At 40.8% G+C, this 25622-nt stretch overlaps 1 protein-coding gene across 3 annotated transcripts in view; it reads right to left on the reverse strand.

The window, feature by feature from the left end:
- The window catches only part of khdrbs3 (KH RNA binding domain containing, signal transduction associated 3), a 121094-nt gene that overhangs the window by 60003 nt on the left and 35469 nt on the right, over nt 1-25622 (reverse strand). For all 3 annotated transcript variants that reach the window (XR_002874181.1, XR_002874180.1, XM_004074250.3), the window contains exon 2: nt 12938-13056. Coding sequence is in view for 1 of the 3 variants with exons in the window: in XM_004074250.3 (XP_004074298.1) it covers nt 12938-13056 (119 nt within the window). In the remaining 2 variants the exon portion in view is untranslated. The remainder of the gene's footprint in view (nt 1-12937; nt 13057-25622) is intronic.

A 25622-nucleotide genomic window follows, 5' to 3' on the forward strand; every position in this document is an offset into this window, starting at 1 on the left:
AGTAATATTGATGGGATTTCTATCGCTGGTAAAAACTTTCTTATAAGTCAACTGGCAGATGACACCACATTATTCTATAAAAACTCCTCACAGGTTCCCAGGGTTCTTCAAGTTATAGAAACATTTTCAAAAGCATCGGGACTTTATCTACACCTAAAGAAATTATTTATTTCCTCTTAAACAATGTGCTCTAACATCCATAAATAGTATAGTAGTCAAAGAAAAAGTCACATATTTGAGATTGCAGATGACTAAAGATAAAAAAAGAGCTTATTAACTATAATCCTATGATTGCAAAAGCACAAAATAAGTTTAACCGCTGGCTGAAAAGAGATCTTTCACTAAAAGTTTGTGCCCTCTTAGCAAAAGCAGAAGGAATTTCCAGACTAGTCTACTTTGCTTCCTCACTATCTCTGGACTGTAAAACTGCAAATAGGATTGATTGGAGACTATTTAATCTCCTTTGGAGAAACAGAATCCACTATGTACCAAAATCAGTAGTAATCAATTCATCAAAAGACGGAGGACTTGACTTTCTTGTCTTTTCCACTCTAAACAATGTCCTCACAATTAAATGGTTAAAAAAACATCTTAAAAAGTGAAACCTCATTTTGGAATTTCATACCAAAATATATATTTGATAAGCTTTGAGGTCTGCCATTTTTTCTATTATATAATTTCAAAACAGGGAAAAATCCTTTAAAACTGTCTAATTTTCATAAGCAGGTTTTGTTAACATGGACTTTGATCTACAAACATCATTTATCTCCTCATCCCTACTATATTTGCAATAATGCAGATATTCTACACAAAAACAAGAGTATTTTTCTTAAAAATTGGTTTGAAAAGAACATTTCTCTTGTGATACAGCTGATGAATCCACAAGGTAACCTGATGTCATATGTTGAGTTTCTGTCCACTTATAGTCTACATGTCTGAGTTTGCATTGGTTACTGGAGCATCCCAGGTGGTGTTAGGCTTCTGCGTAGTAGTTCTCCTTCTAATACTCCATGTTCTCCTCCCAAATTAACAGAATTGTGGTGTGGAAAGAGATGTTTTTCAGCTAGCAGGAATAATCAAAGTATCCGTATGTTGTCTCATACTGGAACAGCTTTGGATGTAGAATTCAGTGGGAAAGGGGTTTGGACCTTGCCCCAAAAGTATTTCATCACCAATAAAATCAGATAAATATCTTTCAAAATTCTTCAGTGAAACACTTTTACCAAATTTAAAAAAGATCTGGACATAAACTGTTCATTTTGTCATTTCTCACCAGAAACTGTGCCTCATCTTTTTTGGTTTTGCTCCTTCACTCAAGTATTTTGGAAAGATTTGATACATTTTATAAGAACTCATCTACAGTATGTGAAGATTATAGATTCTTCTATAAGCATTTCATTTTTGGATAATTTACACAAGGGAGATTTAATGCAGAGAAAACATATGTAGTTAATTTACTTATAATTATGGATAAATACTTTATACAAAAGTGTAAATATGCAAACAAAAACCAGTATTTTATGTAGGAGGAAATGATACAGTATGTAAACAGTATAACATCCTCCACTAACAAAATAGCTGTTAGAACAGTTGAAACAGTCTCTTCTGAAACTTTAACAGATTCCTTTGCCTTTATTTATTTATTTTTTAATTTAATTAATTTAATTTTTTTTTTTTTTTTGCTTAACCTGTTTTAAATTGTTTTTCTTATGTTTTTTTTTTAATTTTTGTTCATTTTCCTGGCGAACGTGAAAATTGTCTTTTGCATGATTGAATGAATGAAAGATTTCACACTAGTTGGTTTAAAGGCATAGGTATGCGTTCGTGAACACTATCTGTTTTGTGTGCATGTTGACATGTGGACATTTTTGCAGCTAGCAGGTGTGTTGATAATATTTGAGTGTGTGTGAACAGGCCCCGCCCTTTTTGTACTACATTTGAACTGTACCGTAATGATAAACAACCAGTAAACCTGTCTGCTCTATGCTGCTTCATGGTCTTACCCCCCTTCCCCTCCTATTATCACCCTCCTACCCCCCCCTCTCTCTAACGTCCCTCTCTCTTCTTCCCCTCTTTCCTTTTCCGTCCGGTCCAACACCAAAGATTTTCAGACATGATTGAAATTAATAAAGTTTGGCCTCAATTACAAAAGGGGTTTATTCAGACATACCTTTGGTTTGTCTGAAGATTAATAACCCCTCTTGTTAAAATAAAATATGTCCAACACAAGAGGCCCTCAGCTCTCATCTGTTTGCCTAGCTGTTGGACAGGAAAAGTTTAAAAAAAAAAAAAAAAAAAATATTGTCTTTTGCACCCACTGTGGAGTTTTGTATTTGGTATTTCGTATGTGCAATACTTGTTAATAGAATAAAAAAAGAGCCAGAAGAAAGAGGTTTTTAGTGTCATGTCAGGTTTGCACGGCTGAATTCTTCCATGCATCCTTCTTCTAAATTTACTCAATGGTTTTCCCGGATCTGGGTTGCTGGAGCCTATCCTATGTTGGGTGAAACAGGGTTAGCCACAAAGACATAAAGGCCATGTCATACAGCCATTACATACATTTTGCGCATGTTGTACGGATGAAAATTAGCATATATGAATATACATGGAATAAGTGAAAAAGGTTGTGGTTCTTTTCTCAGATGAATCACAAATGAACCACATTAAAACCACCAAAGAAGAACAAAAGAAGAACACGTAAATCAAGGTAAATCATGAACCGTGCGTGATTATTGCGCTGTTTATATGCAATGCATTACTCGATTACATAGTTTGAATGTGACATGTGTGCTTCATAGGCAATCTGAATGTTATACATGGGTGGTTCATGTGTGAAATGTCCTTTAGACATACCGGTATGTGGAACGGTCTTGGAAAGCAACAAATATGCGTATGCAGCTCACAATAATCCCACACAAGATTTATGTCAATAATTGCATATTAACAACGTAAATATGCATAAACTTTTTAATTCCCAAGCGACCAAAAAGGTTGAACAGCTCAAAACTGAATTGACGTTGACAAAATCAAAAGATCCGTCGGCCGAAACCCTAAACGGACATCTATGCACATCGACGAGCGCAAGAAACACTTATGATTGACGCATATCACACATGTATCACGAAATACAGAAATTAACGTGTGCAAAATTAACGTAGCGGCTGTGTGACACGGCCTTAAGGAACAACTTACTGAACCTATGAAGAACGTTTTTGGACTGTGGGAGGAAGCCTAAGAAAACCCACACAAGAACGTGCAAACTCCACACAGAGAAGACCAGTTTGGGATTTGGACCTCTAGTACCTAGTACAGGGACATTTCTCTTTCAGGTGAGGCGTGCCAACCACTACACCACCATGCAGCCCAACTAAAATGTTCCTTTAAATGTAAAATCAGACGTCTATCATATCTGTATGGTCAGTTTTCCAGGAAAAACTCAGACCACTTATAACTTCTGAAATCAACCACTCAAAAGTCATAATTTTGAAATTCATAAAAATGAAACAACGTTTAGGACTTTTCACTGTGAATTTGATTAAACCTGTTAAACCATTTTCAGCCATAAATCCGTCATTTCAGTCAGACAACTCATGCAGTAAAGAAAATGTATTCCATATGTCTTTTAGTTTGGCATAAGGATCCGATCAGATACATAAAACAAATATCTCCACAGAAAACTTTGGGTATTAAACTACCCCTAACGGGGCTAACAGGTGGAAGCCGGGGAGGAGGGTGGGGTGACGAACGCAGAGCTCGCGGAAATGGAGAAGAGGGATTGGACCGCACACCTGGAACTTCAGTAGGACGCTGAACAGGTGATTAGACTGAACCGCCCGCGGGGAGGAGTAACCAGGTAAACGCACTGCTAGAGTTGTCTGCCTGAAATACTCCCAGGGTCGTTCATTTCTTTTTATTGTTGATACAATTATTTCTGTTTATGGCTTTTTTTTAGGAATTTAAAGCCATTTTAATTATCAAAAATAATTTGAAAAAGGCAGTTTGGCTGTTTAAACTATGTAGAACTATGGCTTTGTCAGTCTTTGGATCAGTATTTTCTGTGGCCACATTAAGGTGATGGCGGATCCATTCCTACTGTTGACATCCTTTCATGTCATTTCATTTGTGAGATCAATGCTTCCCCCCTGGAGGCTTGAATATATATTTTAATAATGATTTGTTTTTATGTTCAAACATTAAACTCCACCGTTTCAACCTCCCCCCTCTCTCACACACACACGCGCGCACCCACACACACACACACTAAACTGGCTTTGTTTTCATAGTGTTTCCGTAGACCCGTGGGGGGGCCGCTCTTCCTCCTCCGTCTGCCTCGTCAGTGAGTGAGCTGCTTTTTGCTGGGTTTCAATCCTGAACTCTGACCTTTTCCTTGGCGCTTCTTCAGCGTTTGGACGTCCAGCCCATCTGTGACCGGACGTCATCAAAAGTACCCCCCCACCTCCAACCCCCAGCTCTGCTCCCATCTAAAGTAAATCCTTCCTGCTACTTGCAGCCCTGCATTAGCAAGCCGGAAAAGTTATGACCTCAGATATATGAATATGTAAGGCGCGTCGCTGTGGACTTTAATGTTTTAATATTTCAGTTCCAACCGTGTCATTTGCTCTTATTTTAACCTCCTGAAAAAGTGCTGCATCAGGAAAAGTCCTCTGAACTTAAAATGTCTTTCTTCTCATGTTTGACTTTTTCAAAAGGACAACAGGAAATGTGCTGACTTTACTGATGCAGCCATCAGCTCCACCTGGAGACGGCCTTGATCACTGAGCTGTGCTGGCGCTCAAACAATGATCCTCCTCTTCACACAGATGACTGAGCGTTTGTACTGCGCTCGTGCAGCCGCTCCACCCTCCTGACAGGCGGCGTGTCCAACACCATGTCCTGCATGTTTGCAGAGGAATCTCAGTCTGGTTTCACAGCAAACAATGGCTGAAAACTGCCTGGACAAGCAGAAAAGCTTGTTTTATGCTGGAGAACAGAGCATTTACATTCTGCATACGAGCATATAGGCTTTACGACCTCGAGAAGACAAGCACGGGCGGTTTTACGGGAGACAAAAACGCTGTGACGCACATTTCAGTCTGATATGCAAAGATTTCTGAAAGCATTTCACAAGAGAGGAACATGCGACCACAGATGACACGTGTGAAAATGAAATGGAAGAAGTTCCCTCAAACTCCTGAACTCATCATGACATGGAGCCAAATCCAGCACCAGTGGATTTATTAGCATCAAGCTAAAGACAAACCCTTCCTGATTGTTTATCCTTTACATTGGGAAGCTGCAGAGCTGTCACAATGGTGTTTGAAATGAGCAGGTTAGTGCAAAACCTGCAGGAAAGACACGTTTAGTGCAAAACATCTGCAGACTCTGATGCTGATTAAAGGAATACGTCGATAAAGATTTCAACCTGTTAGCATGAGGCTAGAAAACAAAGTTTCCTGGATTCATTTCTGAAGATGAAGTTTAATAGGAAGATGTCAGAGGTGGAGAAAATCTGACAGAGCTCTGGAGGAGATCACCAAGGCAGAGCAAAAAGAGGGAGAGGAAGAACAACGCCAGCGAAAGCTGATGAAGCATACAGAGTCATCAGATCAGATCAGACCAGGACTCAGTAAAACCACCTGAAACACATGTGGGATGTCCGTCAGAGACATAGAAATCACCGCCAGCTCCACAGAGAAAGTGGGTGTGTGTGTTAGCCTGGGGGCGGAGCTGGCAGCTCAGACTCCTCCTGGAAGGGGCTGTTCTTCGCTTTGTGACATCACAATGTGGGGACCCAATGGTTTCCGTGGATTGGGAGGGGCTTGTGCCCAGAGCGCAGGTTTGTAGAGGAGTACTCAGAAATGTGTGAACGGATCAAAATATCTCTTTGTGGTTGTTTATAGTGAGGAATGGCGTACACTTGTGTTTTCTACATTCCTCGAGGGTCCTAGGCGCTTTACAGTCACAGTCCCATTCACATACTGATGGCGGTTCCGCTGCTGAACACTGGCGCCAACCTTCCAGAGGCAAGGAGGGGTTCAGTGTCCTGCCTAAGGACAATTTGACATTGGGGTGGGCAAGGCAGGAATCGCACCAGCAATCTTTTGATCACAGGTCGACCACCTTATGGCCGCATGGCAATGGCTCAGGCAGGTCATTTAATGATTGACGGGTCAACAGGTTCAATCCCCACTCCCCCTAGTCAACGTTTGTTGTGTCCTTGCGCAAGACACTTCACCCTCCTTGCCTCTAAGTTGCACACAAAACTTTCTAAGTTGCAAGTGAAAATATTAAATATTTGCTTTTCAATAATTTTTTATTATGCTCAGATTTTTTTGTTTTGCTTTCAATTTTCTTGTTTTGCTTTCAAAAACTTTTTTTTTTGCTTTCAAAAACGTTTTTTGTGTTTGCAAAACACGTTTTCACATGCGTTGTGTCAAATCTTGTTTTTGTCTTATCTTTGACCACTTTGAGCGCGACTTAGCGTGATATGACTGCCACTATTGCCAAAGAAGAAAACGTTTTCGCATGCGTTGTGTGTCATCTCAACTTTTTTCTATCTTTGATTTTGCTGACATTGGTTTCAGTTTAGCGTGACAAAGCTGCCATCAAACAGCTGCTGATTGGTCCAGATTCTAACCAATTAAATCGCCTCATTTATCTAACATGGTGTCTGCTGCCGAGGCTCAGAAACCAAACCAGTTCTCTTTACCATCAATTTTGTCCCTTTGGAAGAAGACATTTTCATTGTTATCATTTTAACAATAATTCATACTTTCTTTCTTTTTTTATCATTGGTTAATTTTTATGAAGTAAGATTTGATTTATGGCTGAGGATCTCCAGAAACTGTAAAGTTGATCTGCTGACATTAAATCAAGCTCTGTGTGAGATCTGTGAATCCTGCAGAGCAAATTATTGGTAAAAAGTGTGATTTTCCTTAAGGTCTGTTTGTTAAAACAAAACAATAAAAAATTTAAAGCACATATTAATTTATGCTGCACACGTGTTTGGGATCAGATGAACAGCAATAATAAGCAAAAGAATGATGGCTCACCAAAGGAACCTCAATATATTTAATAGAAGAAGCAATTTTAACTTTTATGTTCATTTTCACAGACAGTGTCTCATGTTTTAGAACTCGTGAGCGTTTGTCCAAAGTTTAAAAAAATGAGTCATAAAAAATGATATTTTCTCTTAATATTTCAACATTTATTGATTAAAATAAAACAATAGTTCAGATACAAATCTTAACTTCCGGCTGGAAGGAGTTGGAGCTCGGATATTTTTTTTTCTTCTGCAGACATTTTAAACACGTTGGTCTCTACACTGAGATAAATAAATACTAAACCCTGTATTATTTTAGCTGCTTTGCTGCTCCTTCTGGGTTTTACTCTAAAAGAAACGGGCCAGAATGGTTGAAAACGGCAGAACCCCATTCAAACAGAACCAATAATTGTGAGCGCTTTGAGTATCTGGACAAGCGCAGATAAATCGAATCCTTTATTATTATTAAAAAATGCTAATTGTCAATGTTGGTTTGTTTTGCAGTTGTGGAGGTTTCTTTAAAACAGAAAAAAAGTTATATTTAGTTTTTCAGTTAAATTAGTTACATTTTTTGAATATCCAGAAAAAACAGGTGCTGCCTCCCGTTTGTCAGTGTGATCAGGGGTTCACTAACACGTCTGGACGGTTCTGTCAGACCGCTCTGACTGAGTGTAATCGTTTCCAAATGAAACGCCACATGCGGACGGCGTGCGTCACAGGTCCTGATCAGATCTGCGTCACCTCACTAACCCTCTACAGAGACCTGAATCAGAGGAAACGTCTTCTGAGGAGCTAAAGTTGAAAGCGTCCATTGTTCCTCTTGTGAATGTCGAACATTTCCAAACCCAACACCGTCATTTTCCTGTTCTCCTGACCTGATGCCGAGCAGGAGAACCAAAGACTCGCGCCAGCAGGGGAGCCAAATGATTTATGATCTGCTCCACGATGGGGAGTTTGCTGCTGAGCTGCATAAACCAGGTCTGTGCCGAACATCGCAGCTAGTTACCAGCTATGCTGACCTAAATGGGGAAATGTTAGCCACGCGTGCGCTCGTCAGCTGTGCACGTGAAACTCGGAGCCATGCAGGAATGAAAGGAAAACATTTTTAAGTTTCATTCTCATTTCTAACACAAAAACAAAACCCTTTTCTGTCAAAGGTCAAATGAAAACACATGAGAGGACTTTAAGACCCACTCCAAAAAAAAACTGAGGTTTTGGTGTTTTTAGCATTTTTTGATGATGATGGAGGACATAGATAAAAAAAATTCAGATGAGTATTTCTTCATTGAAATCATTTGTGAGTAAGGAGCAGAGAAAAAAAAATGCGAAATAGATGCATCTGAGCTGGAATCTGGATCCAAACTGTACAGCTGGAAAGCTAATGAACCCTTGCTGCTCTGCAGATACTATGTCCAAGAACAAGACAGGATATGAGCATTTTGGAACAAACAACATGATCATTTTTAAATGGGGACTGGGAGCTATTTTAGAATAAATCAGAAGATATTCCAATGAAGGAAGGAGCTGTGATGTTGGGAGTTTGTCAGAAGAGCAGAGACTCAACGCGAGTCCACAGATCCTGAAAAAAGACGAGGAACATTTTTCACTCCACACCATCATAAAAAAGCTCAGAACAACAAGTTGAAGAATTATGAGGATTTGAACTGACAGTCCGCTGAAATATTCAGATAAAATTCAACAACTGAACTATGAGAGGAGGAGGAAGAAACTCCAGCTTCTGATGCAGATGAGCTCATGTTAGCCCAGCGTTACGCAGCCATGGCAACAACTTCAGATAGTCCACCCGTTTAACTGGTAATTTACTGACTAGTTGTAATGGTATTTGCTAGGAGCTAGTTTCAGAGTAGTAAAAGATAATGCTTCACATTTGTTTGATTATTGCCTGTAAATGTCAGCGAGAAGTCTGACACCTCAACCATCAGCAGCCACCTTCTGCCAGAGCCTTTTCATTCGCGCACGGTTCTTCCAAACAAACCTCGGTAATCCCTGCCGTTTATCAGATATCAGCATCTACTCTGATTGATGCTTTGGTTTTTGCTAATGCCTCAGTTATCAAGGGGGATTATGTGATTACAGGAGCTGCCAGCGACTCTGCCATGAGGCTGCAAGAGAGGATTTCCAAAGAAAAACCGATGTGTGTAATCACAGGTTGGAACCTGCTGCTGTTAGTTTAAGGAGAAGTGTATGGAAACGTAAATACAGCACACAAACACCGCCTGAATGCACACCAGCAAGCATGTTCATTAAAAAGAAAAGAGTCACGTGAAGAAAGGAGGCGTGATGTATGGGGAAGAGGGGAACATCTGACTTCTTCTCATCATTTGCTGAAAGGATGGCGTGTTCACGGAGAGCCAGCGCGGCGTAATTGTGCTGAGGACAGCAGGACAGGAACAACAGCAGAGGGATAAATCACCACTCCCAGTGCAGAGAAAGCCACAGCCCAAACTGGAAATGAACCAGTGGGACTCCCCTCGCCTTGCTAATGACCTGCAGCGCTTTCGGCCAGAAGCTGCTCTCCGGGTGACGCCCAGATATCCTGCAAAAGTGCAGACCGTCCCTAACATGAGTGCATGGCGGCGGGAAATGGTGTTGGACTTTGGTACAAAGCAGGATTTCTCCATGACTTTTACTGCAGATGAGGCGGCACACACAAACACCGTCATCCGTCAAGGTAAAGTCTAAAGATACATCAGTAAAATCATTAGGCCCAGCTCTCTTTGTCAGAGCCAGCAGCCTGGAACCAGCCACATGCTGCCCTTGCCTGCTTCATTTTGATAAAAAGCCATGTTTCCAGGCGATGGATTTAACTCCTTCTAAACGGCTGTTCGGGAGACGTCTGAGCCGCTTCAGCGCCAGAAGCCAAAGGTGACGCTCACAGCTCAGGAGAGAACCCACTCAAGTCAGACCCATCACTCCTGCCATTGCTACCTGTCAGACAGAACAAATTGAATTTGTCTTCCTTCAGTGGCTTGTTGGAGCTCTAAACAGCATCTTAGTGGCTCCACTTATCAAAGCTGTCGACACAAACCAAGGAGACTGTGATCCCACCTGCACGGCCATGTTTGTTTAGGCTCCAGCCCCGGAGGAGTCTGGGAACTGAGACTCCGCCCCCAACTTTTCACAGTTTTTATGAAAATCTCTGGTGAGTGACTTCCTCTTTCACAGTTCAATTCTATCTAGAACTGTGGCCTTAAAAATATATTCACATCTTTTTATATTTACATTTTAATATGTACCTTTGGAAAATGATTCATTAGGTTTTTTTAATTTCATTTTTTATTTCTGGTACATTTGGTGACAATTGTCAGACAGAAATGATGATAGGCTGGCTTTGCAAATGATTGGAAACAGAACTGCATTTTTATGACCTGATGTTTTAGATTTAATTGAAAAATAGAAACGGGAAAGTCTGACCGTTTTCAGAGGCCTGTCATGATAGATGTGCCAGCAGAAAACATGAAAATATTGTCCCACATTGGATGAAGGATAAATGCTCATTGATGATGGACTCATCGATGGAATCATCTATGATCTCTTCAAACAAATGAATGGCTGAACGGCTGGCTAGCCAATGAGGTAACAGCTCATCAACAGTTTTGATCCTCTTCCAACTCCTGTGTCATAGCGCTGGTGAGCACTAGATGGCACTACAGGCTCTCTTGTTGTAGCTGTAGCTGCAGTGACAGGTTAAAGTGGTAGATATGCGAACTTTGAATTGTGTTTGTTCAGTGCACATCTGAGATGTATCAGTGCGCTACACAACAGACCTAAAACTGAACTAAATAAATTCATTATAATCCCACATAGTCCAGATCGTTCTGAAACAGCCGGATTATAACCTACAGGAGTAAGCAACAGATTTCCTGTAATCCAGCCTGTTGCTGTTTGTTAAATGATGCAGCCTTAATCTGTAAATATCTGCCACAGATAGTAAGTTTGTATTTTTTTCCCCCACATTTAAATGCAATTTGCTGAATAGACTAGACAAACATAGCACCTGTAAAAAAACTTCTATCTGCTGAAGGTCTAAGATCCCCTTTACAATGTCAGTCACATGTTTATTCAGAAAGAACAGACTTTATTGGTACTAAATCTTCAGCGATATTAAAGATTACTGAACGGAACCGCAGCAAAACCAACTAATGAGTTTCCTTTAGTGAAGCATTCAGGTGCGGGCAAAAATAACAGAACATTCAGAAGAGAATTCACTTAGAAGGATCTAAAAACAGCCATGTGGACTTAGATGGAGCAGAAAATGAAAAAGACCAAGCAGTTCCATCCCAAAGTGGGTTTTTGTGAAGAACATTCACAACATTCAGACCTGCTCAGTTTAAAGGGGAAAACAGACGCACAACAACAAAGCATTTCAAAATACATATGAGGTCATAGCTACGGTTACAAAAAGATACACTTGGAAAGAATTTTAAAAGCAGTAAAAACTAAAAATAAAGACACTGTTCAGGTAAAACAGAGGATTTTGGTGAAGGATTTCAACGTTCTTTAAGAATCCTTCAGCTTCAGACTGAGGAGCAGCTGCAGCAGACGCTGTCGCTCATTTTCAGCAGCAGCTGATCAGCTGACCTCCATGTTCCGGAAGAGACCAGCCCTTCTGCTGGGGGGGGGGCAGAGCTTTCAAGCATTTGAGGCCAATCGATAAAAGCTGAGGATATGGTGCTGCAGTCAACAGCATGATGTGCTAACATGACGCTGCATTCAGAACCAAAAGAACACATGGAAATCTCGTAAACTCATTCAGGATTTATTCTCTCTTTAACACGTAACTGTAAAAGAATACGATTTTTGAGCATGTTTGTGTTCCCAAAGCCAATTGAATCATGGGAGATGCTGGGCTGAGGCCACATCGAGGCTTCAATGCACAACCTTCTACTGGACTACCCCCCTTTTGTCACAGACCTGCAGACAAAAAGGTGAATGAGGCGGCGACCCAAATGGAATTTGTTTGAGGGGTCCAAACATGGAGCAGAGAGTGGTTCATCCACTGTTACAGTCCTCTGCCCAAGAGCACTTCTGGTAAATGGGCGTGGTCAGTGAGGAGCGCCAGTGCGTGGAGATTAGCTTGATTAGATTGTAGCTTGTCAACTCTTATAGCTGCCAACACTGAAAGCTAAGCCTGTTTTGACGTGAATAAATGTTGTTTTCATGGTGTTAATGTTGTTTTAAGTTGATGTTGTATTTTATCTATCTGCATAGTGTTTGTGTATGGATTTTGTGTTTATGCTTGTAACATCATGGCCAGGGAACTACAGATGAAAGCTAGCCTTTGGCTAATTCAAGCTTTTTTAACATGTTAATCATGTGTGTTCAATAAACCATTACTATTGATCTATTATTAGTTCTTCATTCAGCAAAGTTCACAAACACTACACAGAACATTTGTGATAATGGTTACATTTTGTGGTCTGGGCCTCTAAAAACAGCAGCAGAGGCCCAATTGGGCTGTGTGAAACCTAAAAGCGGCATTTTGCATCAATGAACATCATGATCTGCTGATGTAAACCAACGTCTATCATCAGGAAAAGTCGCCCATGTAGACGAACGCCAAAGCAAACCAATGGCAGGGAAGAGAACTGTAAATGTTGGCGTTCAAAAGCTGTGATGCTCTTTAGACAGCAGTAATATGTCTAACTAGCTGCACCCCAGTTCTGTCAGCCAGCCCCCCACCCCCTCCCTTCAGCAGAAATGCTGGATCTAATAACATAAACCATCAACAAAAAGCGTCAAGCAGCTGTTGGGAGGAATTCCAGTCAAAATCAGACGGGTGGAGTTATCTATAAATAACCCCATCTGAAATTCCCATCTGTGAGCGGCACGTTCCCGGAGACGTCTCTGCTGCTCTGCTACTTTCTCACTTACTTTAGGAAACTGCTTGACTGGAATTAAAACTTTCTGGCCCAGTTTCATGTTCTTGTTGATGACGACGTCGATGAATTTCTCCTCCTCCTTCCCCTCGTCTCTCTGATTCTTTTCGATCTCTGCAGTGAAAGAAAAGAGAAAGACAGTGTTCATTGGGTTTGCTGCAGGTCAGCAGCTCTGTGGTACATGGACAGACCTTCAACAATTCTGTCTGAACGCATTCATGGTGGAAGAAGAGCTTTCAGAGAATATGCAAAAAGCCCTCAATCGGAGTGAAAAAGGACTGAATGGATCTCCTACAGAGTGGTTCCAGATCTTCACCTGGTCTACAGGTGAAGATCCTGTAGACCATGAAACGGTTTGCTGCAGTTTTCATGACTGCTTATTTCGAGAGACGAAAAGACTTTACTCCGAACAACGGAACCCCAGGAAGGCAGAGAGATGGGAAAATAAAATTTCTATTTTCCATAAAAGTAAATCATCAAAAAAAAAAAGAAATTTGAAATATTCGTCCCAAACAGCTGTTCAGGTGGTGAGATTGACCACCACTCTACACTGTTTCTCAATTTTTAAGGAGGAATAAAAAATTAAATAAAAAGTTATTTATCCCTTCTTATGGATTGATTTGAAAGTTTCTTTTCCACAACTTTCTGCAGCAACTACAGGATTTTTTCTTTTGCATGGGATCAGCACCGCGCAGGTCTTTGTCCTTCAGCCAGAACGGGAACCGGTTCCAGTTGAGCAGACACGGCGTGCTGGACTTTCTCCTTCTATAAAACTGAACGCTGGAACAGCTGAGCTGGCACCTCCAGGCTAACAAAAGCGCTGGCTGTCATGCCGAGGTAGACTTTGATGTATTGGGAGATGTAACCTTGAACGTTTAATCAGATGGATAACATCTGTGTTTCACTGCCAGGAAGATGGTTGTGCACAGAGAGGAGCAGCAGCGAGGAGCAGGGAGGTCTACCACAAAGGCTCCAGGCTGAGGCCAAAACACCCCGTTTATTTCTCCCATTCAAAATGACATTGCAAGAAAACTGAAGAATATTCAGATTTCAATGAAAAAACCTCGTCTTTACTTCTGTTTTTTTTTTTACCAATCAAATGTGATGAAGTCAAAACGAGGTGAAACCAAAGCCTCAGTCTTAATGGTGATGGCGATGCTCACCACAATGAGAGATCTCCATGTTTTTCAATTAAACCAAGCGGAGCATATCAGCACAGACAAACTCAAAAGGCAATTGTAGCATCTCAATAAAGCTCAGCAGCCCTGCCTTACCAGGATGTAATTAAAACCTTTGATAGGAGTTTTAAGCAGGATAAAAGAGGTATCAGTGAGAATGAGATATCTTTAAGCCTCGGTTTATCCCAGGGGGGCGCAGAGAGCTGGCGTTGTGAGGAAAGATAACATTAATATTAATGCATCGCCTAGCAACATGCCACCACAGACTTTCCCCCTTCCATCAGGCGTTGTCCTCCAAACCTCCAGGCTCTGATGTCAACAAAGATTGGGACTGAGATTCGGTCTAAAGGCTTTTCTACCTTCCATCCCGTTTTGCCCCAAAGTTGAGCATTTTTCGTCATTCCCGTACCAATGGAGGAGCGTTAACACTCAGCCCAGCCTAAAGGATGCAGCACAAACCTCGGAATGTGAACCAGCTCAAAATTCAGCACTGGAGTTTTTTTAGAAGCACTAAAAGTTGCTGCTTTTATTTATTTATTTTTTTTATGGAAAGTCTTTCATTCAACAGCAGTGCTGACTCCACCAGTCTGAAGAGAATGGAGGAAGTTCAGCGGGAACATAAAAGCCCCAAATGTCTCATTTCCTGAGGGGCGTGAGGGGAGAGAATAAGCACAATAGCTGTTAGTCCATAAATAAACAGATATATCTCATGATGCCAGATGTTTTATTGTTCCTCTTTTTAGGTTGATGCCAGCATTTCATTTCAACTCCTTCTTTATGTCATTCAATGAAAACAGTAATAACAGTTCAACATTACATTTAAATACGAATGAACAGACACAGAAAGAAGCATAATGTCATTCAGTACTTCATATTTCTGCTCCTCCGCTGCAGGATCTCCTGGATCTCTAAGGGACCAGCAGGGTTTGCTCACACTGCAGTGTTTACAGTTCAAGGAATGAAAAACAGGAAAGATTCCGTTTTCTTAAACATACAGAGATAATCGTATGTCAGGCTGTTTATATTTCTACATGTAAAGCCACGTTTCTGTGGTAGTCGATTATTGAAACCTCCCCCCAGTGGTCATTTGAGAAACTACAACACAGATCTAAGATCCAGGAGATCAGGCTTGTGAAGAGATTTGAAATGCTTCATAAATGAACTTAAACATGAACACATTTTAAAACAACGAAGAAATAAAAAGTTTGACTAAGGAGCAAATGACCTGAACTGAAAAATAGCCACTTAAAGACCCCCTCCAATGAAAATGGTGTTTTAAACGTGTTTTTGTGACATTTTTCTCATGATGGAGGACATTTATAAAGAAAAAGAAGCTGTTTGTGAGTATTTCTTCATTCAGATCTTTGTGAATCAGGAGCAGATCAAATAATAGCATTGGTAAAGCTTGTAGATGTAACGTGGGTTACCACGACCTGCTCCATTCTGATGCATCCACGGCCGGATGGCTCTGATATTGCTCAACATTTTTGTGGCAGCGGTTATGTTAGGTTAGGGTTGGGAGAGGCTGTAAGCTAGCAGGAGGTAGTGCAAATAGATGGGTGATGGGAAATGATGGCTCCAGCCCAACAGTCCCGCCCTCAACAAAATCCTGAAGAACTGCCATCACTCTGCAGAACGACACCGTTTTTGGATGTTGGCTACAAACAGCATAATCGTCTTTAAAAGACCACTGCGACGACTTTAAAATAGATCAAAAGATGATCAGAGTGGGACTTTACATACACCGAGGATGAGGAAAAGAAGAAAAGACACAAACAAAGCAAACAAAAGGGCAGAATCCTCCCAGGTGGTTCCAGTCTTCAGGTATACTCAGAAAACTGCTAGCATGAGATCGTTTTGCATTGTGGCATCCCTTTCTCAGCATTTACACATTCCTTAACGATGATAAATACAATACAGCCCTAATGTCTCTCAGGTCTTATTGCTAACATCACTCCATGACTTCCTTATCTTTAGAAATGAAATCCCCTCACAAGGGAACAAAATTTCCATTTTCAACATGTTTGTGGGCTCCATGGAATCATAGAGCAGGGAGTGTTGGAGTCCAGCATAAATTGAAGTATTAGAAATTCAATATTTTATTACTTCATTCTGTATGGGCATCTGCACAGCTAAGAAATAGGAGCTAAAAGGCTGATGCAGTCAGTTTTTCAGACGAGCTGAAACTGTTTCTGAACTGTGTTGCTTAGTGCTTTAAGTTTTGGAAGTATGAAAAAAGCAGAACGTTTTTTTCTCCATTTCCTTCTGCTCTACATGCTTTAGAGGTTTCCGAAATTCTCTTTCTCATTAAACACTGCACAAACTCCAAAGATATTTTACCGTCAGTGAAAGCCATTTGGCTGGATGCTGACACCCCGCAGCCGCCCGCTCTCACATATTAGAAACGGAGTCCCTTTAAAGCCGAGCTGTTATTAGGCCTTCCCATTTAAAATTCATAAGTTGGCGAGATTTTGTGGGATTATGCATCTCTTCAGTTGCATGCTGGAGAGTCATTAAGTTTACCAATTTCACATTGGGGTAAACAGCGTGCACTGTGGGTGCACCGCTGCTGGACAAGACAAAGAATCCAGCAACCAGTGGATCATGAGCTGTGCATTTAAATGAAGCTAAAAAAAACATTGGTTTGTTTAAGAAATATTTACTTATGTAGTTTTGTTTGTTTGAATATAAAAAAAATGATACTTTTTCCTTGTGTCGTGCCTTAAAACTGGTGCTTTGAAAAAGAAACAGTTATATGAGGTGGTCTTTTTTTTAAATGCCTTTATAACGTACCCTTCACCATCTCTTTACGTTTTTTTAATACGAATTTTTTTATTTTATTTTTTACTGAGAAAGTCCAAGCATCAAAACAAACTAAAATATAACATTAAATTCCATCTTTCTATACATTTGATTTGTTTCCATGCAGGACATTTTTCCCCACTTTGGTTAATTTCGTCTGTATATTCCACTAAATTTCTATAAATTGAATTTTAGGGATTTTTGAGTCACACTGTTGTACAACTTAAGACATTACTTTAGGTCAACTTTATTGTACCAACAATAAACTGCAAGCACTCTTTTCCTGAATTATTGTTTTTACTTTTGTTGTTAAAACAGTTTCTTTATTTTTAAAGTTTCTAAACCCCTTTTTTAACTATTAACTTTACATTTAATTAAAGCAGTTTTTTCTGTAAAAGCCCCAAATTCCCCAGATGATGGAGGGAACGAGTTTGTATTTACAAAGTGGGCTAGAAGGCCAGCATGCTAACTAGCTTAAAACTGCACGTCTTCACATCAAGAAAAGCAGACATTTTTTTTTGAACATTTACCTTTGATCACTAACCAGATTAAACACCAATTGGAAAACAAATTTTTCCCTAAAGATGATACTTTTTAGGCTTTTTCATCCACGCTGCCGCGCACGCCAAATCAGCCTAGTTAGCGCCCCCTGGTGTAGCTCACCAGAACTGACCAGAACTCCATCTTTGTTTATTTTTAACCAAATAGCATTTTTGCTCTGATGTACTGATGAGTCTTTAAAGCATTCTAATATACTGTTTATGGTTGTGCATAAGGTCGTTTTTATTGTTGAAATCTCATGGTCATGTGCCTGTCACACAACCCCAGAGTTTGATGGATTTGCAATCAAAAAAACATTCCACCTTAAAATCTGTAGAGAACTGTTTGACACTTGAATTTATGGTTTGTTTAATGCAGAAACAACACCAACCTTTATTTACCAAGACTTTACCGGACTGAACTCCAGGAAGCTCCAACTGAAGCTCTTTAAAACACATTCAGAGACGATCCAATGCTTTTTTTTAAAGAGCAAAGACATGTCGTCCTCTGTTGGGTTATGAACAATTAATTCTGAAAAAGATCATCTTTCTTGAATAAAGATAAAAAATGTAAACCAATTAAAGAATAAAAACTGGGGAAGGCATAAAAAAGTCCTGGCATGTCTGAGAGAATTAGTCTCTGGGAATCAATAAAGTTCAACTTGTTTGTAATAAAACTTACTTAAACAGCCTTTATTAAGACTGTAAGAGAAAACCCCGTGTTACAGCAGCCGATAATACAAATAATAGAACGATAGATGAATAATAACAGAAAACAAATGAAAAATCTTGGGATAATTTCCCATTTCCATGTCTAAAAGTTAATCTTCAACTTTTTTATTCTTATTAGAGCGCAAAATGTCTTATTGGTAGCTGGGAGCAGCTTGTCCCACTCAAATGCCTATTTTCACTAAACAGTTGTGGGCGGAGTGACCTCTAGTCAATATGCCCCTCCCACACCCCTGAAGTGAGCTCATTGGTCCAATCTTAGAAATGTCAATGTTTTCTGGATCAAAGATCAGACTGGAAGGATGACCCAGAAATCGGTTCTCTCAAGGGGGGTCAAAGGTGAAGAACATAGTTCACGCATGTGTAAAAAAACATAACTTTAACCTTTGGGAACCACTCTGACTCCAGTCACTTAAGTTTTAACCCTTTAATCCTGGAGCTATCACTGGCAAAACCTAAAGAGCTCCTTGACAAACTGAAACTCTTGGACCATTTAGGCGAGAGAAAAACGGTGCTGATAACTTTGCATAACGCCACAAAGCCACTTTTCTCTGCGATAGATTCAGTAGTTTCCATAAAGAATTCACTACTAAAAAACAAGGCTGGGAGAAATCTGTGTCTAAATAGCTTAGCATGAATTCAGCCGTAGAGTCTCCCTCGATGCTAACCCTTAAACATCCTGGGAGCAGGATCTTAGTGAAACCATTAGTGAAACAGACTGAAACAGACTTGGGAAAATATTGTGAGGAACATTAACTCATCTTCAATGTGTGCAAAACACTGTCTACTACAGTTTAAGGTTATGCATCGTGCTCCCCTCTGTAAAGCCAGATTAGCTCAAATGTATCCACAAATGGATCCACTGTGTAACAACAGATGCAAATCATCAGAGGCCACATTAATCCACCCTTTTTGGTTGTGTCCTAAAATCCAGTGCTTGTGAGGAAATATCTGTGAGGCACCTAGCTGCATGATGAGAGTCAAACTAACTTTAAACCCACTTCCTGTATTTCTGTTTGGAATAAACAGTGGGGCTCCGACATCGCCTGCAGGTGGTCAGAGGATCATTACCTTTTCAACCTTGCTAGCTCGACGCCTCGCTCTTCTTAAGTGGAGGGATGCTGCCCCCCCCCCCCCCCCCCACTTTATCACATTGGATTTGAGATGTGCTTTACCATCTTAAACTTGAAAAAATAAGACTTACAGTGAGACGATTAGAACATACATTTTAGAAGGTATGGAGACCATTTCTCAACTTCTACAAGTGTGACAGAATGATGCCCTTTTTTTTTTCTTTTCTTTCTTTATGTGTGTGTTGATCTGTTTGCACTTTACTTGTTATTGTTTTGGGTTTTTTATAAATATGCTATTTTACCTATATTGGGACTAATTTTATATATTCTCTTTGCTTATCACATGTACCATTTTATTTTTATTTTTTATCTTTTACTAAATTGATATTGGTGTATATGCAACTGACAGCGGGCGGGGGGTGGGACTGGGTTTTGAATTTGTTTGTATTAGGTTTAAAACTGAAAACTTAATAAATATATAAAACACTAAAAAAACAAGTCTGCTTTTCTCCACTTTAGAATCTGCTAAACGTACACACTTACAACGCGTAAACGGATGAGGAGTTACGGTAGGCGAAGGAATTTGCTCTTAAAGAACTTCTACACTCATGAAAAGCCGGCGTTACCGTGGATACAGCCACTCAGTTTCCTCCTACAGCTAATTTGCAGCCTGTTTTCAGTCAGATTTCAGCACACCAAAGTCCAATGACCAATTACCCCGGTTAACAATGGTCTGACGGCTACACACGCCTGATGCAGCTGCTTCCACAAACCGTAGCTCTCAAGAGAAGAATTGAAACCAAACGTAAGAATAACAGCAGTAGACTTCCTGTGATGCACTCATCAAAAACGTAAAACAGGGTGAATTGCAGCCAATCAAGAACATGCCAAAGGTTTCGATATTTAAAAGGTTTATTGGGAGCGGCCTAGTGGTCCTCAGGTTAAAGCATCACCTGAGGACCACTGATCGTCTTTTTCTGATGTAAAATGTTGGCTGTTGTTTCCTTCAAGATCTCAGCAATTCGGCTCCATTTTCTGTTTTTCATGAGTGCCATCATCATTGGAAACACGCCGGCACAAAGCTGCAGAGAGCTTAACTCTCAGTTTGTTTCTGCTTCAAAATATAATTGAACAGAAAAAACGGAAAGACAGAGAGCTTGACTTTTCCTCCAACAATGAGGTGACGTTGGGTCTGAATGATAGGAACGTTATTGGACGCCGGTCTGCTGCCGTCTGCCACAAACAGACTCGTTATGTTGTCGTTCTGCAGCTGTGGGTCAAATGAATCAAATGCTGCTCCAGGAAATCACATGAATATTTTCATTTAAGGTCTGTACCCAGGAGGGCGGGATAATGAAACCCAATCAAACGGCTTTGGGCCACACAGGAAGCTGAAATGAACATATTTCCTGCAGAAATTCTCATCTGACCTCCAAAAATAGTTTTTTTGTTTTTGTTTGTAGCTTTAATTCCTAGTTTCCCTGCACATTTTTTCACGTATCACTTCATGAACTTAATGTTAGGAGCAGAATGATCAGATTTTGGCAAACATCATGCTTGAAATATCCTTACTTTTAAACTTAATTTTTAATATTAAGTTAATTTAAATATTATGTATTAATATTCAAATATCAATACATATTTTTTTTTAAACATCTCCAATGGTGTTTTAATTCTGACTATGAAGTTTTTAACCAAAATCCCACAACCTAAATGTCTTAAAGCCATATTCCATGTTTATCTGAAGCCTCTGTTTCCAAAAATCTCCTCTACATGGGCGTGACCGTTGGTGCTGAGCTGAGTAGCTCCGCCCTTGACCCCTCTTTTCTGCAAGCTGCGTCTTGCATGAGTGATGAGCTTAACACAAGGTGGGAGGGGCACAAAAGACACTGACTGACAGTCTCAGAAACGGGGAAAATTGTTGAATTCACTTGCAAAGCAAATGAAATGCCATGAAGAAAATGACTATTCACACGTCATTTTCCAAAAAGGTGCCAGGGTTTTGTCTTGGCCCACCCTCCTTCGCCCAACAGGACCTGTAACCAGGTTCTGTTGGGCGAAGGAGGGTACACCCTGGACTGTCTGTCACAGGACCCCTGGGGCTGGAGCGATCCCGACCACCATGCCGGCTCCCGGGAGGTAAGCTGGCAGTCAGACAGAGACCCGCTGTGGGACGGGGGGGGGGGGGGGGGGGGGGGGGGGCAGCCTGCTCAGGCCTTCTGAACTTTATCATGTTTTTCTTATTTTCATCAAGCCAATTTTATTATTTTATTCTTGTTTTTAGTTTTACTCTCTCTGGTTGATGCAGGACAGCAACCCTTCAAACTCGGTCAGAGAGAGACACATTTGGGATTTTAAGTTTCATTTTAAATACGTGCCGCCAACAACAAAATCCAACCTAACTTAAAATACGTTTGATCTATTTTCAAAGAATTCCTAGTGGATTTTTTCATTAAGATGATGCCATTTTTGGCCAAAATAGCGGCTGGGTAGCTCGGTTGGTAAGGTGGGAAGCTACCATGCAAGAAACCAGGGTTCGATTCCCGGAGGGGAATGAGCAATGGTACTGGGGGCAATTACCATATCAATGGCGAGCAGTTAACATCACCCAGTGAGGGTCCTTAGGCAAGACCCTTAACGCTACTGCCTCCCGAGCGCGGTTTCGGCTGCAGCTCACCGCTTCCCAAGGGGATGGGTCAAATGCGGAGAAAGAATTGCCCTTCGTGGGATAAAATACAGTGTATAAAAAAAAAAAAAAAAAAAAAAAAATCAAACAACCTGTGTCTTTCTCTAGGACATAGTTTCTGCAGAGCGGAAGGAGTTCATCAGAAATTCACCTCTGGGTTGTGGGCGGGGCCATTGGCTGGACACTCCCTCCCACTAGCTTCCAGCACCTTACACCCCAACCTAACATTAATGGTGTAACAAAAATGTTTAGCAGTGTCAGAGCTGTCCAGTGGATCCATTCATGGATCCATTTGTTGAATTGACCGAATGGAGCGGATCAGGAAGCTTGAAGACCGCTGATTCTGGCACCTACATCACACCCACAAGCTTTTTCAAGCTTTTTTTTTTTGTCTGCTCCTGATTCGTGATGATTTAGGTAAAGAAATACTCAGAAATGCAGTTTTAATCTCAGATTTATTCATTTTTGTCCTCTATCATCAGAAAAATGTTTAAAGAAGAAGTAAAAAATATCGACAAAAACACATATGTCAAAATTGCAAATTAACAAAATTCATAAATTCCTTTGCTTTACTGCAAAGTGAAATGTTGGAGGTAACGAGCCTGAAACAGACCACTTTACTGCAGAAAACATGAATATGCTGTCAGTCCTCCTGTAGTGTCTGACTGAACCTTGGAGCTCTGCTATCCGGCGGCACTCCAGACATTTGCAAAGCGGTTAACCGCTGGTTTGATTCCTGGTAACAGCATGAATGTGTTCATGACTGCATTAAGCAGAGGGGATAAAGGTTTTGCACACCAACCAAAGCGGCCCATCATTTACTGGCCTCTGAGGGGGGCAGTTAATATCGTCTTGTTGTTCTACAGGAACTCTGCTTCCTCACTGTTTCAGAAAAGAAGCTTCAGGTCGGTTTCAGTGTGAACCGCAGCGTTCGCTTTGACCTCTGATGGAGAAAAACGATGAATCCTGTCCAGAAATCTCAATTTCACTCTGGCTCCTGCACAGCCTCGACAAGGTCAGGCTGGCAGCAGGAATTCGTCTCGCTCCCCCTAATCTGGAGATTACATTCTCAGCGAAGCCCTCCCTCTTTCGCTTCCCCTTTCTTCCTCTCTCTGCATCGCTGCCAGCCTGGCTTTCTACTGCGAGGTAACGGGCCAAGACCTGCTTACAGCGAAGAGATAATGTCCACGGATTAAGACAGAGAGCCTCTGGAGTGGTGCCTCTTTCATTCCAGCATTTGGCCTGTGAAGCGTCATAAATACACCCCAGTCAGTCACAGTCCTGTGAAAGTCAACCAAAGTGGATCTGAGCAGCGTTGGTCCAAATCCGCCAACCTCAGTGGCTGCAGCATTAGAAAAACACAAAAGGAAATTTTCACAGCTAAACTTGCTGCTTTTCTCCTGATGCTATTTTCATCCCGAGGGTGAGTCACTTATCTGAAATGGTTGTATAAGAATATTCAAGTACCCTGAAGATCCTCACGGGTGGCTGGGACGTCCACTCATGAAGAAAGCCCAAAAGGAGCCAGAACCGCTGCAGAGTTCTACCTGAGCAGCCTGATCACTCCGTTCTTCACGGTCTGAACACTTTCAAAGATTCAAAAATAAACCTTAATGATATTTATGCTCTATTTTTACAACAGAAAAGCAAATACTGTTCATTTCCAGAAGTGAACAGCTCATCCCAGCTGATCAAGCTGCCATATTAGTGACATAGTTCTATCATTAGCCACAAAGGAAAAGCAGAACTGCTGCTGTTAACCTGCAGCATCACTGCAACTACTGCAAACATCCATATGAGCATTGCTCAGGTTTCCTCAGTGTATAACCCAACATTTTTCATGTATTCAGTGATTAATAGCTCTAAAGATGTTCTGGTCCATCTCCACGCCAAACCGCACGAATGTGAGCGATCCCGTTCAGAGGAGCAGAATCTGGAGTCCAACTGGAGGAGACTGTTTATAGACATGGACAGCATCATGTCATGTGACCTGGTATTTTGTATGGACGGTTACTATGGTACTCACCAACTGAGAGCTTGATGATAAGATTTTTTTAGACTACTTTATCGTCTGTTTAATGGAACAGGAAGTCGTCTTTCAACATAAAAAGCAAAATAACTGATAATATCAAACTATGAGAGGGACAAAAATGAAACTATTCAAGTGCTATGAAGAGCCACTGAAGGCAGTCATTTCCTATGGAATTAAGGACTGCTTTGGTTATGTGTATCATGTAAAAACTCTAAATGAAAAACATTTCCAAACCCAAATTAGAGTACATGTTCTTGATATATTTTAAGCAAAACCTTCATTTTTAAGCATCTTCCATTAAATCAATTGAAACTTAAGAAGAGCAGATGATCATGGAGCTCCTCAGATGTTCCTGCGCCACATCTCCGTCCAGAGACGATTTAGTTTGCACAAATTAATTCTTCAGAGGGAACGTAATATTATTTTGTGGGAACACAATATTTATTATTTTTCGAATGTCAGTTCCCGGGCTCAGGAATTTGGCCTTGAGAGGGTTAGCAAACATAAATACACATTTTTTTCTGCCATGACAATAATTACCTGTAAACTGAGAACTTGATATTTTTTCATTTAACAATGTTGTTTTTCCTCTCGAGGCTAATTGGAATTAAAATAATAATTCTGAAGAAACTTTAGCTCAGCGCTCTATAAAAGAAATTAGTTTCACGCAAAACTACATTTATAGGGCATAAACATTTTCTTTAAAGTGCAAAAATGACTGTACTGTTTTAACCTCACCCTCTGTGAGAGAGGTGCATTGTGGGACTTCACTACTTCTCTTGCTGTTGTTTAGCTGTTACAGATGAGTTTAACTCACCAAGTTGTTTTTTTGTGTGCAGTGTCTTGTGTTGTTGGAGTTTGTGTTAGGAGTATCTTTAGTGTTAGTCACATGCACACGTATGCTGTAGGAGTTGATTTGTGCGAGCGCTACGAGATTTTAGGTGGTTCGCCCCATGGGGGGTTGTAGAGAGGAGCGAGCGCAGGTGTGTGTCTTCACTTGGGGCTCTGACCGCCACCTTAAGGGACGTCATTGTCGTGTGGTAAGAGCTTTGTGAAGGGATTCTAAATTAGTTACACACACTTATTACACTCAGGTGATAAAATCCATCAAATGTGTCTGTATCATTTAAGTGTTCACTACGACCTGTCGCCTGCAGCATGCCCCTAGAAAAAAGGCTTGAAACTTCTGGCTCTAGGCGGTTCTACAACCTTGATCATTTTTGCACTTCACCTGTGTGTCCCCCCCAGGTTCACCATCTTTTGCCTGCAGACAGCCCGTATACACCCTTAAGGGCAGTCGGGACAAAAGCTCTTAAAAGACGCTCCATGACCGCGTGTGGAAGCGCCACCTCTGGATTCTTAACCATCTCAGCGGATCACACGTGCAAACATTACCTGTTAGACTACACTGATTCTACAGGTGCACTGAGACGATTTTCAGATTTGCACTTACACCACAGGAGATACAGTAAGATAGAGCTCACAAAGAAGCATATGGAGGTACAAAAACAAACAAGCAAACAGCAACAAAACCAACAAAATGAAACAATTAAGTAAAAGTGAAAAAAACAGGGACATGATCCTTTCAAACACATGGCATCATTTTAAATAGTGCTGGGTTTTTGTCTGTGACAATTCCAA

This window comes from Oryzias latipes, chromosome 11, assembly GCF_002234675.1.
Source record: "Oryzias latipes chromosome 11, ASM223467v1".
In the NCBI taxonomy this organism is placed as follows: Eukaryota; Metazoa; Chordata; class Actinopteri; order Beloniformes; family Adrianichthyidae; genus Oryzias; species Oryzias latipes.